General features: G+C 37.6%; 1 protein-coding gene across 9 annotated transcripts in view; it reads left to right on the top strand.

Annotated features, from left to right (window-relative positions):
• The window catches only part of LOC103102040 (small integral membrane protein 10-like protein 2A), a 154,098-nt gene that overhangs the window by 92,064 nt on the left and 46,983 nt on the right, over window positions 1-15,051 (top strand). Inside the window, exon 1 of one of the 9 annotated variants that reach the window (XM_007498254.3) lies at window positions 7,507-7,774. The exons of 7 other annotated variants lie outside the window; for them this stretch is intronic. Coding sequence is in view for 1 of the 2 variants with exons in the window: in XM_007498255.3 (XP_007498317.1) it covers window positions 9,497-9,682 (186 nt within the window). In the remaining variant the exon portion in view is untranslated. Of the gene's footprint in view, window positions 1-7,506; window positions 7,775-9,041; window positions 9,683-15,051 lie in introns of those variants that run through there. One more of the 9 variants, XM_007498255.3, reaches the window with a different exon arrangement.

Below are 15,051 nucleotides of genomic sequence, written 5' to 3'. Positions count from 1 at the left end.
TCTTCTAATTGCCCTAATAATTATAAAGTACTTAGGAGTTACATGTATTATCTTCTCATGTAGGAATGCAAATAGTTAAACCTTTTTGAATCCCTCCTGATTTCTCTTCTTTTTTTTAATGGTTTATGGTTCTTTTTTATGGTTCTCTTGAGTCTTGTATTTGAGCCATATTTTCTATTCAGCTTTAGTCTTTTCATTAGGAGTACTTGAAAGTCCTCTATTTCATTGAATATCCATTCCTTCCGCCCCAGGACTAAATTCAGTTTTTTCTGGGAAGATAATTCTTGGTTGTAATCCTAGCTCTTTTGTCTTACATAATATCATATTCCATGGCTTCAGATCTTTAATGCAAAAGCTGCTAAATCTTATGTTGTCCTGACTATGGCTTCACAATATTTCAATTATCTCATTTTGACTGACTGCTTGTAATATTTTCTCTTTGACCTGGAGGCTCTGGAATTTAGCTATAATATTCTTGGGAGTTTTCATTTTGGGATCTTTTTCAGGAGGTGATTGGTGGATCCTTTCAAATTTCTGTTTTTTCACATCCATCTTTTAATGGGTTCTATCTCTCCAGAATTCATTTTGAAGTGTTACTTTATTCTTTTTTAAATTTTATTTATTTATTTTTTTAGAATTTTTTTCCAGGTTTACATGATTCATTTTATTTCCCTCCCCTCTTTCCTCCCTCTCCCAGAACCAATAAGAAATTCTTTTTTTTTTTAAACCCTTACCTTCTGTCTTGGAGTCAATACTGTGTTTTGGCTCCAAGGCAGAAGAGTGGTAAGGGCTAGGCAATGGGGGTCAAGTGACTTGCCCAGGGTCACACAGCTGAGAAGTGTCTGAGGCCAGATTTGAACCTAGGACCTCCCATCTCTAGGCCTGGCTCTCAATCCACTGAGCTACCCAGCTGCCCCCTCCAATAAGAAATTCTACTGGGTTATACAAATGTTGTTACTTGATACCTGTTTCTATATTATTCATTTATGCTATAGAGCAATTTTTAAAAAGCCTAGACCCCAAATCATATACTTATATATACATGTGATAAATAATATCATATGCTTTACTTTTGCATTTCTACTCTCATAATTTTTTCTCTCAAAGTGGATAGAATTCTTTTATGTAAGTCCTTCAGGGGTGTCCTTGCTTGTTGCATTGCTATTAGTAGCAAGATCTATTACATTGGATTTTCCCACAATGTTTTACTTTCTGTGTACAATAGTCTTCTGGTTCTGCTCATTTCACTTCACATCACTTCACTGAGGTCCTCCCAATTCATATGGAAAACCTCCAGATCATCAATCCTTATAGCACAATAGTATTCTATCACCAATATATACCACAATTTGTACAGCCATTCCCCAATTGATAGACCCACCCCATTTTCCAATTTTTTGGCATTACAGAGTGTGGCTATGAATATTTTTGTGCAAGTATTTTTCCTTATCATCTCTTTGGGGTACAAACCCAGGAGTGCTATGGCTGGATCAAAGGGAAGACAGTCTTTTAAAGTCCTTTGTGTATAATTCCAAATTGCCTTCTAGAATGGCAGGATTAATTCACAACTCTACCAGCAATGCATTAGTGTCCTGATTTTGCCACATCCTCTCTAATATTTATTATTTTCCTTTACTGTCATTTTGGCCAATCTGATAGGTTTGAGGTGGTACCTCAGCATTGTTTTGATTTGCATTTCTCTAATTAGGATAGATTTAGAACATGCAGTGTTACTGTAAAGTTGTCTGGAGGGGGATTTGGTAGAGATCAGGCAGATCTCTGCTTTTTCTCTGCCATCTTGGCTCTGCCTCTAATTTCCACTGTGTTCTGTATATACATGTGAGAATTTATAACCTAGACTTTTTTGGTTGGGAATGTTCTTACTATCTCTCTTTAGTAAATACTCATTTTTTAAAACTAATTATGTCTTTTTTGGACAATTGATATCACTGTTAATAAACTGAAACCATACTGGTAGAGGTTTATGAGTGCCAATACTAGACCTTCCAAACTTTTTGGTTATCCCTGGATTCCTGAGGGAAGAAATAGCTGATCTCTAATAATCCTATTTGCCAGTTCTACTAGGGATTGGAAGAGAGAACCCAGAGTCCATGTATTGTGCTGAAACCTAGGTAAACTTTATCCATTAGCATTATCCATAACGTTCTTGATATAGATTAGTTCCATTATTACACAGATAGTGGCTTCATAATTATATCTAATTTGGGACCAGAGCATTTTGTTCATTTAGGCCAGGCGACTTAAATTTCATCAAAGGCAGCTAAATAATTTCTAATTATGTTTGTAACATTGATTACCCTGGCTTCTTGGCCAGGTGTGTTACATTTCATCCCTCCCCTAGGGTTCTCCAGTACTTTAAGGGGTTTGGAGTTGTCTAGAGTCTCTCCCAATAGCTATTCTCAAGTATAGGGCATAGTTTATTTGTACCGCAGTTCTGTTTAGCCAGCAACAGTTGGATTAGTTTTACATAGGAATATTTACTTCAAAAATATAATAATAAATATACAAAGATAATGAGAGAGACTGTGACTCTGTCTAGAACAGTGATGGCAAACCTTTTAGAGACCAACTGCCAAAATTACAACCTTTACACCACATGAGACACCCCCACATCTTATCTCAGACAGGGGAAGGAGGAAGTACTTCCATTGGGCTTCTAGACAGAAGGGCAGGTGATGTGAGAAGTGTCCTCTGGCAAGTGTGGAGAGGGAGTAGCCCCCTCTAGCACACTCCTGCACACATGTCATAGGTTCACCAATATGGATCTAGAAGGTTTTTTTTTTTTTTAAAGAAGCAGCTTTTCTTCTTGTTAGTGGGATTGCTAGATGACTCAGTGGATAGAATGCTGGGCTTGGAGTCAGGAAGATCTAAGTTCAAATATGACCTCAAATACTTTCTAGCTGTGAGTCCAGCAAGTCACTTTAACCTCTGTTTGCCTCAGTTCCTTCATTTGTAAAATCCTTTCCAACCTCAGCTTATCTAGAGCTTTAGTATTCATGCCATTTTTTCAGGATCATACCATACTTTTACATTCATCTCCTGTTACTTGGCCTTGCTTCCATTTCCTATATATTTCTTTTTAAAATTTGAGTTGGTTGTAGCGTTCCCTATGCATATAAACCAATCTCTGTAGACCAGAGACTCTTTTTAAACTTTGCACATATCTTTTTTTGTTAAATATTTCCCAACTCCTTAAAATGTTTAACATTCATTTTTTCAAATTTTGAGTTCTAAATTCTCTCCTTCCCTCCCATTTTTCTTCAACCTCTAAAGAAGGCAAGCTATGTAATATTGATTATATATGTGAAGTCATGCAAAACATATATTCATATTAGCCATGATGCAAAAAGAAAATGTACACACAAAACCAAGAAAAATGAAGAAAGTGAGTAAATTATGTTTCAATCTGCACTCAGAATTCATCAGTTCTTTCTCTGGAAGTAAATAGCATTTTTCATTGAGTCTTTTGATCTGGTATCATTGTCTTGATCAGAGTAGCTGATCACTGTTACAATATTGCTGTTACTGAGTACAATGTTATGTTTTTGCTCTATTTACTTTGCATCATTTCATATAAGACATAACAGGTTTTTCTGAATTCATTTTGCTTGTTATTTCTTACAGCACAATAGTATTCTATCACAATCACATATTACAACTTGTTCAGCCATTCCCCAGGTGATGAGCATCCCCTCAATTTCTGATTGTTTGCCACCAAAAACAGCTGCTATATCAAAAATATTTTTATACAAATAGGTCTTTTCCGTTTTTCTTTTATTTCTTTGGGATTTAGACCTTGTTGTGGTATTTCTGGGTCAAAGAGTATGCACAGTTTTATAGTCTTTGGGCAGAGTTTCAAATTTTTCTCCAGAATGTTTGGACCAGTTCACAGCTCCACCAATGCATTAGGGTTCTAATTTTCTGACATCCCTCTCGAATTTGTCATTTTCCTTTTCTTAGACTAGGGGTTCTTAACCTGAGGGGGTCTATGAACTTGTGTTTTTAATATTTTGGCAACTATATTCCACTGTAATTGTTTCCTTTCTAAGCCTATGTAGTTTATTTATTTAAAAATATTAGGGGTTCATGGACTTCACCAGCCAAGAGGCTACTTGACACACACACACACAAAGGTTAGACAAATTTAGACAAATCTCTTTTCCCTCCTTGGAACTGTTTTGTGTCTTCAGAATTCTAGAGCATTTCCCCTCCTCTTTAGTTCTTGGAATCCTTTTTCTTCCAAACTCTTAGAAATCTGCTTTCCTAAAATATAGGCTTCATGTCCGACTGTGTCTTGAGTTCCTCCTTTTATTGCAGGCTCTGGGAAGGAGTTATCACCTCCAGGGTTCCATCAAAGTAACCAGGTCATCCTTGTTAGTGAATAAAATTTCCCCTTGTTAATTTCTCCATTTTTTAAAGGCTTTTATTTGAATTATCAGGTAATTCAAAGAGTTCATTGCTATTGTGTTTTTGAGAAGGAGGGAGGGAGAGAGACAGAGACACAGAGAAAAGGGAGACTTCAGTAAATATCTAGCTAATTTAAATTTAAAACCCCCATCACTGTTATGTTGTACCTCTATGCCAGACCTGAGATTTGGTTTTCAGACTTTTCATCTATTACTTCTTTTTGTTCAAATAATCTGTATTAATATCCAATGACAGAAATCACTTTTGTTTCCTCTCTACTGAACTTCATCCAAATAGTTTATATCATGCTTTCTCCCTTGAGTTCCTGTATTTCTCCACATTAATATGCCTTCTTATCTAATGCTATTTATATATTTACATAATGCTATTTATTAAAAAATTGAAGGAAATTGGCCTAGTTGTACCAGATCTCAAACTGTATCATAAGTGGCAGCCATCAAAACAATATGGTATTGGCTGAGAAACAGAGTAGTGAATTAGCGGAATAGATTAGGCCAGCAGTTCTCAACCTCTCAATTTGTAGCAATGAGAATACATCATGCATATCAGGTATTTACATTCTGAATCATAACTGTAGCAAAATTACAGTTTTGAAGTAGCCACCAAAATAATTTTTTGGTTTGGGGTCATTGCAACATGAGGCACTGTATTGTGGGGTCATGGCATTAGAAAGGTTGAGAACCACTGGATTAGGCACTCAGTACACAGTAGTAAAGGATCCTAATAATTTAGTGTTTGATAAATTCAAAGACCCAGACTTATGGAAGAACTCCCTTTTGACAAAAACTGCTGGGAAAACTAGAAAATTATATGGCAGAAGCTAGGTATAGGACATATATACCTTAAACTATATACCAATATAAAGTCAAGATGGATACATGATTTAGAAATAAATGTTGTTACGATAAACAAACTAGTGAAGTACAAAATAGTTTACCTCTCAGATGTATGGCTAAAGGAAGACTTTGTGATCAAACAAGAGATAGAGAATGTTATGAGATGAAAAATAGATGACTTTAACTACATTAATTTTAAAAGTTTTTGCATAAATCAAACCAAAGCAACAAGTTATCTCTGAGACAGGCCTTATTTCTCAAATACGTAAAGAAGTGAGTCAAATTTATAGGAATTTAACTCATTCCCCAATTGAAAACTGGTCAAAGGATATGAACTGGCAGTTCTCAGATGAAGAAATTAAAACTGTCTTTAGTTACATTAAAAAACCCATTGCAAATCACTTAGAGAGACACAAATTATAGCAGTCTGAGGTACCACGTCGCACTTATTGGACTGGTTGATATGAAGAAAAAGGAAAATGATAAATATTTGATGAGATGTGAAAAAATCGGGACACTAGTATACTATTGGTAGAGCTGTGAACTGATACGATCATTCTGGGGAACAGTTTGGAACCATGTCCAAAGGGCCATAAAACTGTGCATATCCTTTGAACCAGAAATACCACCACTAAGTCTGTATCCCAAAGAGATCAAACATGGGGGATAAGGATTTACCTGTAGAAAAATATTTATAGCAGCCCTTTCTGTGGTGGCAGGAAATTGGAAACTGAATGGATATCCATTACTTGGGGAATGCTGAACAAGTTGTGGATTATGATTTTCATGGGATACTATTGTATCATAATATTGTATCATAAGAAATGATGAACAGAATGATCACAAAACAACCCTGGAAAAACTTACGTGAAATGATAGAGTAAAGTCAGCAGAACTAGGGGAATTTTGTATACAGTATCAACAATAACGTGTGATGATAAACTGTGAATGACATAACTATTATCAGTAATGTAAGGATCCAAGACAACTCCAAGGGACTACTGATGAAAAGGGCTATCCACTGCTAAAGAAGGAACTGATGGAGTCTAAATACAGAATAAGACATATCATTCTTCAACTTATTTCTTCCATGAATTTTTCTTTAGTGTAAAAGATATGTGTCTTTTCTACAACATAAGAACATGGAAATATGTATTATATGAGAGCACACATACAATTTAGATCATATTACCTGCCCTCTTGGGAAGTGGAGAGGGGACAGAGAGAGAATATGGATGTCAAAATATCAGAAAATAATTATTAAAATTGTATGTGCATGTAATCTGGGGAAAAATATAAATGCTATTCCTCCTCAACTCTGCCTTTTACTCACATTTTTACTACTCTTGAAGCAGATAAAACTATATAGAGCCATAATCTATTTATTCATGGACTGTCACTATTCTCAATGATACTTATGAAGTTTAATTTGTCTATCTGCTTCAAAAACTCTAGCTCATTTTATTTATTGCTTAAAACTTTGGGAATTTGTGGGTGGATTATCAAGGTCATGAGTTTAGTCATGAGGCTCTTTTCTTGGATATTACCTACAGTGAGTTTCTATGTGTCTCATACTACTCTTTTTTCATTGTAGCTATTTTTTTTTAATGTATCTAGCTTGGAGGAGATGCATAGTCAGTCTTCTCTCTCTATCCTTTATAGTTTAATATTCTTTTGATTAGATTTGCAAGACATCCAGGATTAAATTTTTATTAGCCTTTGTTAGATATATTCCATTTTTATCCAGGGATTTGTCATCCTACTATTTTAAGCTCTGATCATCTTTCTTAGATGCCACCTTTTTAGATAACTTTTCACTCTTCAAATTTATTTTTCTTATGTAAATTTTCTCCCTTTGTAGAATTTGTAATCTCGAGTGCAGAAACTATTTCATTTTTGTCTTTGCATCCCCAGTACATAATATTGGCTGATTAATTATGATATTGAGAAAATAAGCACAAATAGGCACAAAACCAGGAAATACAGAAACTGAATAGTTGCTCTCTTTGTAAAAAGATATGTAGAAATATAGAATATTTGGTACCCTCAAAACAGCATAATAATCTCTTTAAAAACTTTAGAACCCAAATCAGATTCTTGAGCTATGTTTGGAATGTTGCTGTACTGTCAAAGTTCCTTACTATTAAAAGTAATAATAGCTGACAGTGCCTGAAAATTTGATGAGTACTTTATAATTTCATTTGAGCCTTATAATAGCCCTTTGCAGCAGGTTTGAATGGTATATTGTCCCTAGTTTACAGATAATGTAACTGAGTTTCTTCCAATGGTTAAGTATAAAGTATAAAGCCTTGGCATCCTAGCTAGGTGAGAACATATATCAGCCAATTAGCCCTAAGATCAACTGGGAAAAGACCTTTGAACTGAACTTTGAACTGAAGAAAAGACTGAGGAAATGAACTGCTTATGAAGGAGTTAAGGGAAAAGGAGAACCCTCAACTTGGCTAGGTTTCTTCTCTTCACTTCCAGAGGTCAGAGGATCCCTTTCCAAACTTCAAAGGTTTTTGGACTTCTTTAATTGATTTTTTAGTAGTGTCCCCAGCAGTGTCTGTTAAGGTAATCAAGGACATATAGAAAAAGATTTGCCATACTTAAGGAGAACCTGAGTGCTCTAGGAATGGTAGAAAAAGGCAAATGTTTTGTACAAAATTTTCTTAATGTAGCATCTTATTAAATCTCCTTTTAAAATGTTACTTATGGAACTATGATTAAATGATTCTTCGGTGGAAGCACTTTGGGGATTTCAGCTGATGGTATTAGAGAACTATCCTTAACTTCTGGAGGGTACTTCTAGAACCATGTGGTAAAAGATATAGCCAGCCTATTTCTAGTTACCCTAGTCATCAGTGCAAGTGGGAGTTAGGAATAAAGATGTGTCAGATTTTTTTTAAACCCTACTTTCTGTCTTAGAATTGATACTAAATACTGGTTCCAAAGCAGAAGGGTAAGATCTAGGCAATTGGGGTTAAGTGACTTGCCCTTGGTCACATAGCTAGGAAGTGTCTGAGCTTACATTTGAACCCAGGACCTCCTGTCTCAAGACCTTGTCCACTGAGCCACCAATCTGCCCCTGATGTGCCAGATCTTACATAGATTACACAAGTAACCTAGGATCTAAAACTAGTAATTCTCATTTAAGTCTCACACTTAATCCACTACACACATGAAAAATTCTCCCTTGCTTTGAAATATAATTTTTGCCCATATATTTATATTTCTGGATTTTTCACTTGCTGAACAGCTGGGTGGATTTACTTGTGCAATTTTAATCCCAAAATATCGGTTCCTTTGCAAAGGTTACATAGATGCAAGGCAATTCCTTTCTTGAAACACTTAAATCAGCAATATTTAAAACGGGCAAATAAATTCTTTGTGCAGTCATTTATTTAAAAATCTGATAACAAAATATGATTTTTATCCTTGCTACATTACAAGGTTTATTTGAGAAAGACAATAAAATTTTAAAAATTCTTCACATTTGTTACAACTATATCGAAAATAACCAAAAATTCACCAGCTTTACAAACGGTACTTCATATAAAAAAAAAAAAGTCAGCCACTAGAGGGTTCATCAAGACTATTTTTCGGTTTTAAGTAGAGATTTATCTGCGCATGCGTCATGCTCCAGGCTCGATGCACCTGGCAGAAGGTGGGCTAGGGGTGTGAAGCCAGGGCAGAAAGAAAGTAGACTGCGCAGGCACCGAATTTCGCGGTCGAGTATTATGACGTAATCAGACGCCAGGATTTGGACCTGGGCCGCGGCACGTCCAAGACGTTGCGCCGGGCGTGACGCAGAGGTGTTCGCCTCCTCCTCCTCTTCCTCCTCCTCCTCCTCCTCCTCCTTTCCCCCCGCCCCGTCTCCTCCTCCCCCGCCCACCTCCTTTCCCCCTCCCCCTCACCCGCCCCAGCTGGGCCGTAGATTGGGGCTTCCCGGCTAGGGGGCGGCCGCCGGGTGGAGGACCCCAGGGCGGAGCACCCCGGGGCGGAGTTGCAGTACCGCAGAAGGAGCCAGCAGCTCCTGGGGCGAGCGGCCCGAAGTGGAGGAACCGCGACGCCGAGCCCGTAGCAGAGCCCTAGCACCCCACCCGGCAGCCCAGTGCCTGCCCTGCCGAGGGCCTCCGACTCGCTGCGCTCAGTCTCCTCGGTCCTAGGACAGTGGTCAAGCGGTCGCGGAGCGGGCGGCTCTGGGGTATATGGCGGCGGCCCTGTCCGCCCTGGCTCTCCGGCTCTCCCGATCAGCCGCCGCCCGCTCCTATGGAGTCTTCTGCAAGGGGCTGACTCGGACCCTGCTCATCTTCTTCGACCTGGCCTGGCGGCTTCGCATCAACTTTCCCTACCTCTACATCGTGGCCTCCATGATGCTCAATGTCCGGCTGCAGGTATTCCCCACCCCCCAGGCAGGAACTAGGGGGTCCCCGGGGCGGGGGTGGGGTGGGGAGGGAGTGCAGCCTCGTCCAGGCTTCGTGGCAGCCTTTCGCCGCCGCTGTCTTTCGCCGGAGGAAAATGGGGTCCTCCCACCCCCGCCCCAAAAGGTGTGTGGAGTGATGGGAGGCATTGCTTACGAAAGGAGCTCGGTCCTGCTGCTCCCTGAGATGATTAGCAGTAAAAACAACAACAGTACATCCAGGTGAAGCTTCCCCTGGGTGTTGGAGCCCCAGGTGCCCCAAATTAATGAAATGTCTGTGATTCTCTTACCCGCTTTCTTTTCCCAAATGATGGCAGCCTCAGTATCTGGATCCATCTGAGCACCCTGTTACGGCATTGTGGGGCTGCTTTTCCTTATGCTGGAATGTAACTCCCATAAAGCTGTATAGGAAAACATTAGTTCATATAGAATTAAGTTCTAGATTGGAGAATAGTGAGGACCAGAATACTCTGAAGGCTTCCTTGAGAAAAAAAATGCCAAGATAAATGGAGTTATTGGTGTTTTGGTAAAAATTTTATCCCTTTTGATTACACCCCTTTTAATTCCTTTGGTGATATGAAGGAGGGAAACTGAGGTGTAGGGTAGGAGGCAAAAATAATCCAAAAGACATTTTCAACCATTAAATTAATCTACTGTACCAGTGTTACCATTCAGAGGTGAGGGAAAGAACTGATCTAATTTTCATACAAATAAATGTCTAATTCTGGTCAGAAGAAAAGTTGTCCTAAGGTTGGTAATGAATGAATCCTCTTCCTGATTTGTATCCCAAGTATCTTAGATGCTGTATCTTCTAAGTCTGATAGTAGTTGTGATATATTTAAGTGAATTATTCTAATCTACAGTATTAGATAGTGGTAAATTTAAGTGGACATTATTTATGTTTTTTTCTTTAATTTAGTTGTACTCTACTGATAGCCTTCTAGTTATAAAGTTATCTGTCAGGGTTATTATTTTTTTGTGGGAAGTGCCCAGGAAAATTGAGAGAAACAGAATTGATTTATTTTAGGGTCCAAATTAAATAAGCATGTGGCATTGTTGTTTTTTATAATTGGCATAATAATTTACTTGTTTTGGGGTTAAAATCATAAATTTAGGCCATAAGACTTCATAGAAATCTAACCCAAACCCGTTTGACAGGAAAGAAACAGAGCCCCAGTGAAGTAACTTGCCCACTTAGGTCATACTGCTTTTTAGAAGCAGGAGTGATACATGTTTTTCAGGGTTTGTGCTTGTTTTTTAACAATGATGGCCAGTGACTTCATTTAGATACCTACCTGCTATGTCTCAAAACATTTTTTATGTATCATAGCTATTGGGAAAAGGGGTGGGGTGTCAATCATGAATCTTTCTTAACTACATTCACATTTCTCAAGCTCTTCTTAGATTCTTTTATTAGATGTTAACCTAATTAAAACTGGTTAAAATCAATAGCTCCAACTTGTTATGAATCATAGCTAATTAATAGTGAGAGTACCTTACAATGTGAATATGGGTAAATAGGCATTCATAATGCCCCAAAAATTGCTATGGAAGTGAAATGGAGCTCCCTAAAAGAGCTGTTAAGAGAGCAACATATCACTTGAGGGCAAAAAGTGATGAGTCCTCTTTTATGTGTTATGGCATTAAATAGGCCATATATTTAGCAAACTTTCATGACTTGTGATTTTTCAGGACAAGAAGAAGCCAGGAAGGAAAACTCTGCTTATTTTGAAGATCAGTGTGCTTCATATGGCAAACATTTTTCATTTCCTAATAGAGGAATATATGTAATACCTTGCTTACTTAATTTTTTTAAATTAAGCAGGCAATTCAGCTTAACTAGTGAATGCATATGTATAGGAAATAGAGTAGGCAGCCGAATAGACTATATCAGGTCAAGGGTATGGTGAGAAGTAGCCATTTGTTTTCTGATCAGTCTTGAAAATTTTCTTGTTTTTGGTAGGCTAGGTGAAGAAGAATAGAATATAGGCACATTTTGAATTGCTTTTGGAATTCCAGTTGGGAGAGATTGAATTATCTAAAGAGAAATAATGAAAGATGTGCAATATAATCTAAGACTTAAAAACCAAGGATAAGGATCTTAGATTTGAAATCAGGGCATAGGTGTCATTTACCCATAAAAGCACTAGTAAAAGAAGTCAGCAAGCAATTGTATAACAGGAGGAGAAGATGGAAAACAAGGGATAATGAGTTGACAGCCAATGTCTCATAGGTGCATGTTAGGAGGTGATATTAGGAGAAAGGCTTCTGGTATATTGATTATATGCCTTATAGCAATGTTGACAAGTCACACAGAATGGGCAAGTGTGGCTAAGTTGTGATCTGCATTTTTGGAAAGAATTGCAGAAGTGATGAAATCCATTTTCATGTTACTGTTGCCTGTGTGATCGTGGTTAAATCACTTAACCTCAGTGATAATACTTGGACTACCCACCTACAATGGAAATATGACCCTCGGGTTGGGAAAAAGCAAAAGGCAAAAAAATAAGGAAATAAGAGCTAAAGATAATAACCCCTTCTTTTTCTCCAATTCTTGAGTTTTCAAATTAGAACTGGAAAGATCCTTCTAAATACATAATCCTAATTCTCTGGTTTTATTAATGAGGATATCTAATATTACCTTGTTAGTGTTTTTATTGATATTCCTAATATATAGATCTGAACATTTATTTCACCTCCCAATCAGAAATCTTCCATACCTCCCTTCTGCCTCTCATAAAATACAAACTTGTATTTAAAAGCCTTTACAAACTTGCACCCATCTATACTTCTAGTCTTATTTCATTATTCTTTGTGCAATCTCTGATCTGGTCAAATCGGCCTGCTATCTCTTTCCCATACTAGATATTCCATCTCCCTCCCTCTTGTCTTTGTACTAATGGTTCTTCATGTTGGGAATGTATTCCTGCTGCATAGAAGAATAATTTAGATGCCAACCCCTACCTTTCCTAATTCTTCACCCCATGTTATTAGCACTCTCTCTCTTTTGAAATTAGTTTGTATTACTTAGTATATACTTTTTGAATATGTTGTATCCTGCCTGTAGAATGTATGATCCTTGAGGGCAAAGACTTACTTTTGCTCTTGAATGTTCAGCTCCTAGCACTATTTAATAAATTTAGTAGATTGAATTCCTTTTAAGGTAGCTGGAGATGTTTAATTTGATGTTAATAGTGGACAAAGAGAGCTTTTCCTAAAATTGGATTGGAGCCTCTCTTTTAAAATTTCTGGGTAAGCCACTATTTATTGAGTAGCAAGGAAACTTTAAGGAGGAAAATAGAAAATGTGATGGGAGAAGAGGACCGCTAAAATTATAGTGGTAATTATCTCCTATGGAAAGGGATGGATGTTGATCATGGCCAGCTCACATCATCTCTCTGAGTTTTCTGATTTATAAAACTAGAAGCTAGCCAGCTGTGGCATTCTAGGAGTTTATGGGATCTGTTGAGCAATGGCATACTTAGGCTGAGAACAGTGGCCAAGGGAGTAAATAAGGATGTTAAAAAGAAATGGAATGCTTTGGGAACTGGTTAGATCAGTGAAATAAAAGATAGAGGTGAGTTGACAATTTTTGTGATTCTTTGAGTTTTAGTGACATAATTTGACATTAGGATAAAGAATTTGAGAATCTTGTAGCATATTGTTAGGGAGGTCTATTAGAAATTTTCCTTGCTCTTTAGGACACAAAATAGGATTGTCCATTATAATCTGAAAGGAACCTTAAAAGTCATTAGTCTAATCTCATTTTATTGATGAGGAAACTGAGAATTAGGGGAGTGTTTTCTCAAAGTCAAACAGGTTTTAAGTGGCAAAACTAGTTTTTGGATTTCGATCTTCTGATCAGATCTAACCCTTTCTCTATCAATGCCATGCTACCCAAATGTTCTGATGACACATTCAAACCAAGGTCAAGCCGAAAGACTTTCTAAATTAGAGCAATCTATAATGATGATTGACATTTTTATAATGTTTTAAGGCTTAAACAGATAATATGCATTCTTCTTATACCTTAAAACAACAGTGTGAGCTAGATACTACACATATCTTTCTAGTTTGGAGATGAAGTTCAGAAACATAGCAAACTTGGAAATCAGATTAAGATCTATTCCATAGTATTCAAATTAATTTCTCTTTATTGACTTGATCTCCACTCCAATGCTTGATTGTGGTATGGGTCACCCTGGTTTTTTAAAGGCTATGCCAGCAGAGTATAAATCCTGGAAGATTCTGCCATTTTATAAAGATTTTGAGGATAGCTTTTCTGATAGACTATTTCTGCTTTCAGTGGACCAACTTAAATAAAAGAATCACTTTTATCATGTATCTAAAGGCAATAAGAAAGATAATTTCATGAGATATTTAGTCATTTTGCATTGTAGGGTTCATTATGGACATTTGCAAAAGGATTAACTTTTGAAGATAATTGTAGCTTATTCACCAACACCTCTTGCAGACAATAAAGAGGTAGAAAAAGTCTAGAAAGAACTTGATAAGACGCTCAAAATAAAGTAAATCTTAATTCTCAGTGATTTTCATGAAAAGTATAGAGGAGGATGTTGAAAAATATGTTGGACTCACTAAAGATTGAGAAATGAAAGTCTACAATTCCATGTGAACTGAAACGACCTCTAGGAATTGATGCAGAGTGAAAGGAGCAGAACCAGGAGAATATTGTATACAGAGATGGATGCACTGTGGCACAGTCGAATATAATAGACTTATTTACTAGCAGAAATGCAATGATCTAGGACAATTCTGAGGAATTTGAGAAAGAACGCTGTCCACATCCAGAGAAAGAACTGTGAGAGTAGAAATACAGAAAAAAAACAACTGCTTGATCACATCATTAGATGGGGATATGATTGGGGATGTAGACTCTAAACCTCAAACTAAGTCCTCAAACTATGGCCCATGGGCCACATGCCCCCCCCCCCAGCCATTTATCCAGCCCCCACTACACTTCCAGAAGGGACACCTCTTCCATTGGTGGTCAGTGAGAGGAGTATGGTATGTGGTGGCGCTATGGCACTCATGTACAGTACTACTTCCGGTGACATGCTTCCTTTGCATGGTGCCTTGTTCTGAGAGTAACCGAAGGAGAACAAGGCTCCGTGCAGAGGATTTTGTGGCTGTACAATGGAAGACATCACATAGTGAGCAGAGATCTGGGGGAGGGGATTCTGCACTGTGTATACTGCTGCCTGGTATAGTGGTGGTGGTGATGGGCCTGTGCAAGGTGTAACAGGTCCATCTCAGCCAGCGCTGTAGCCTCCACTATCCCAGGTAGTGGTAAACAGATTTGTTCATAGTTTTTTTTAACAG

This window comes from Monodelphis domestica, chromosome 7 (genome assembly GCF_027887165.1).
Source record: "Monodelphis domestica isolate mMonDom1 chromosome 7, mMonDom1.pri, whole genome shotgun sequence".
NCBI classification, from domain to species: Eukaryota; Metazoa; Chordata; class Mammalia; order Didelphimorphia; family Didelphidae; genus Monodelphis; species Monodelphis domestica.
Note: the sequence above shows the minus strand (reverse complement) of the source record. Positions and strands in the feature narration are given on the sequence as shown.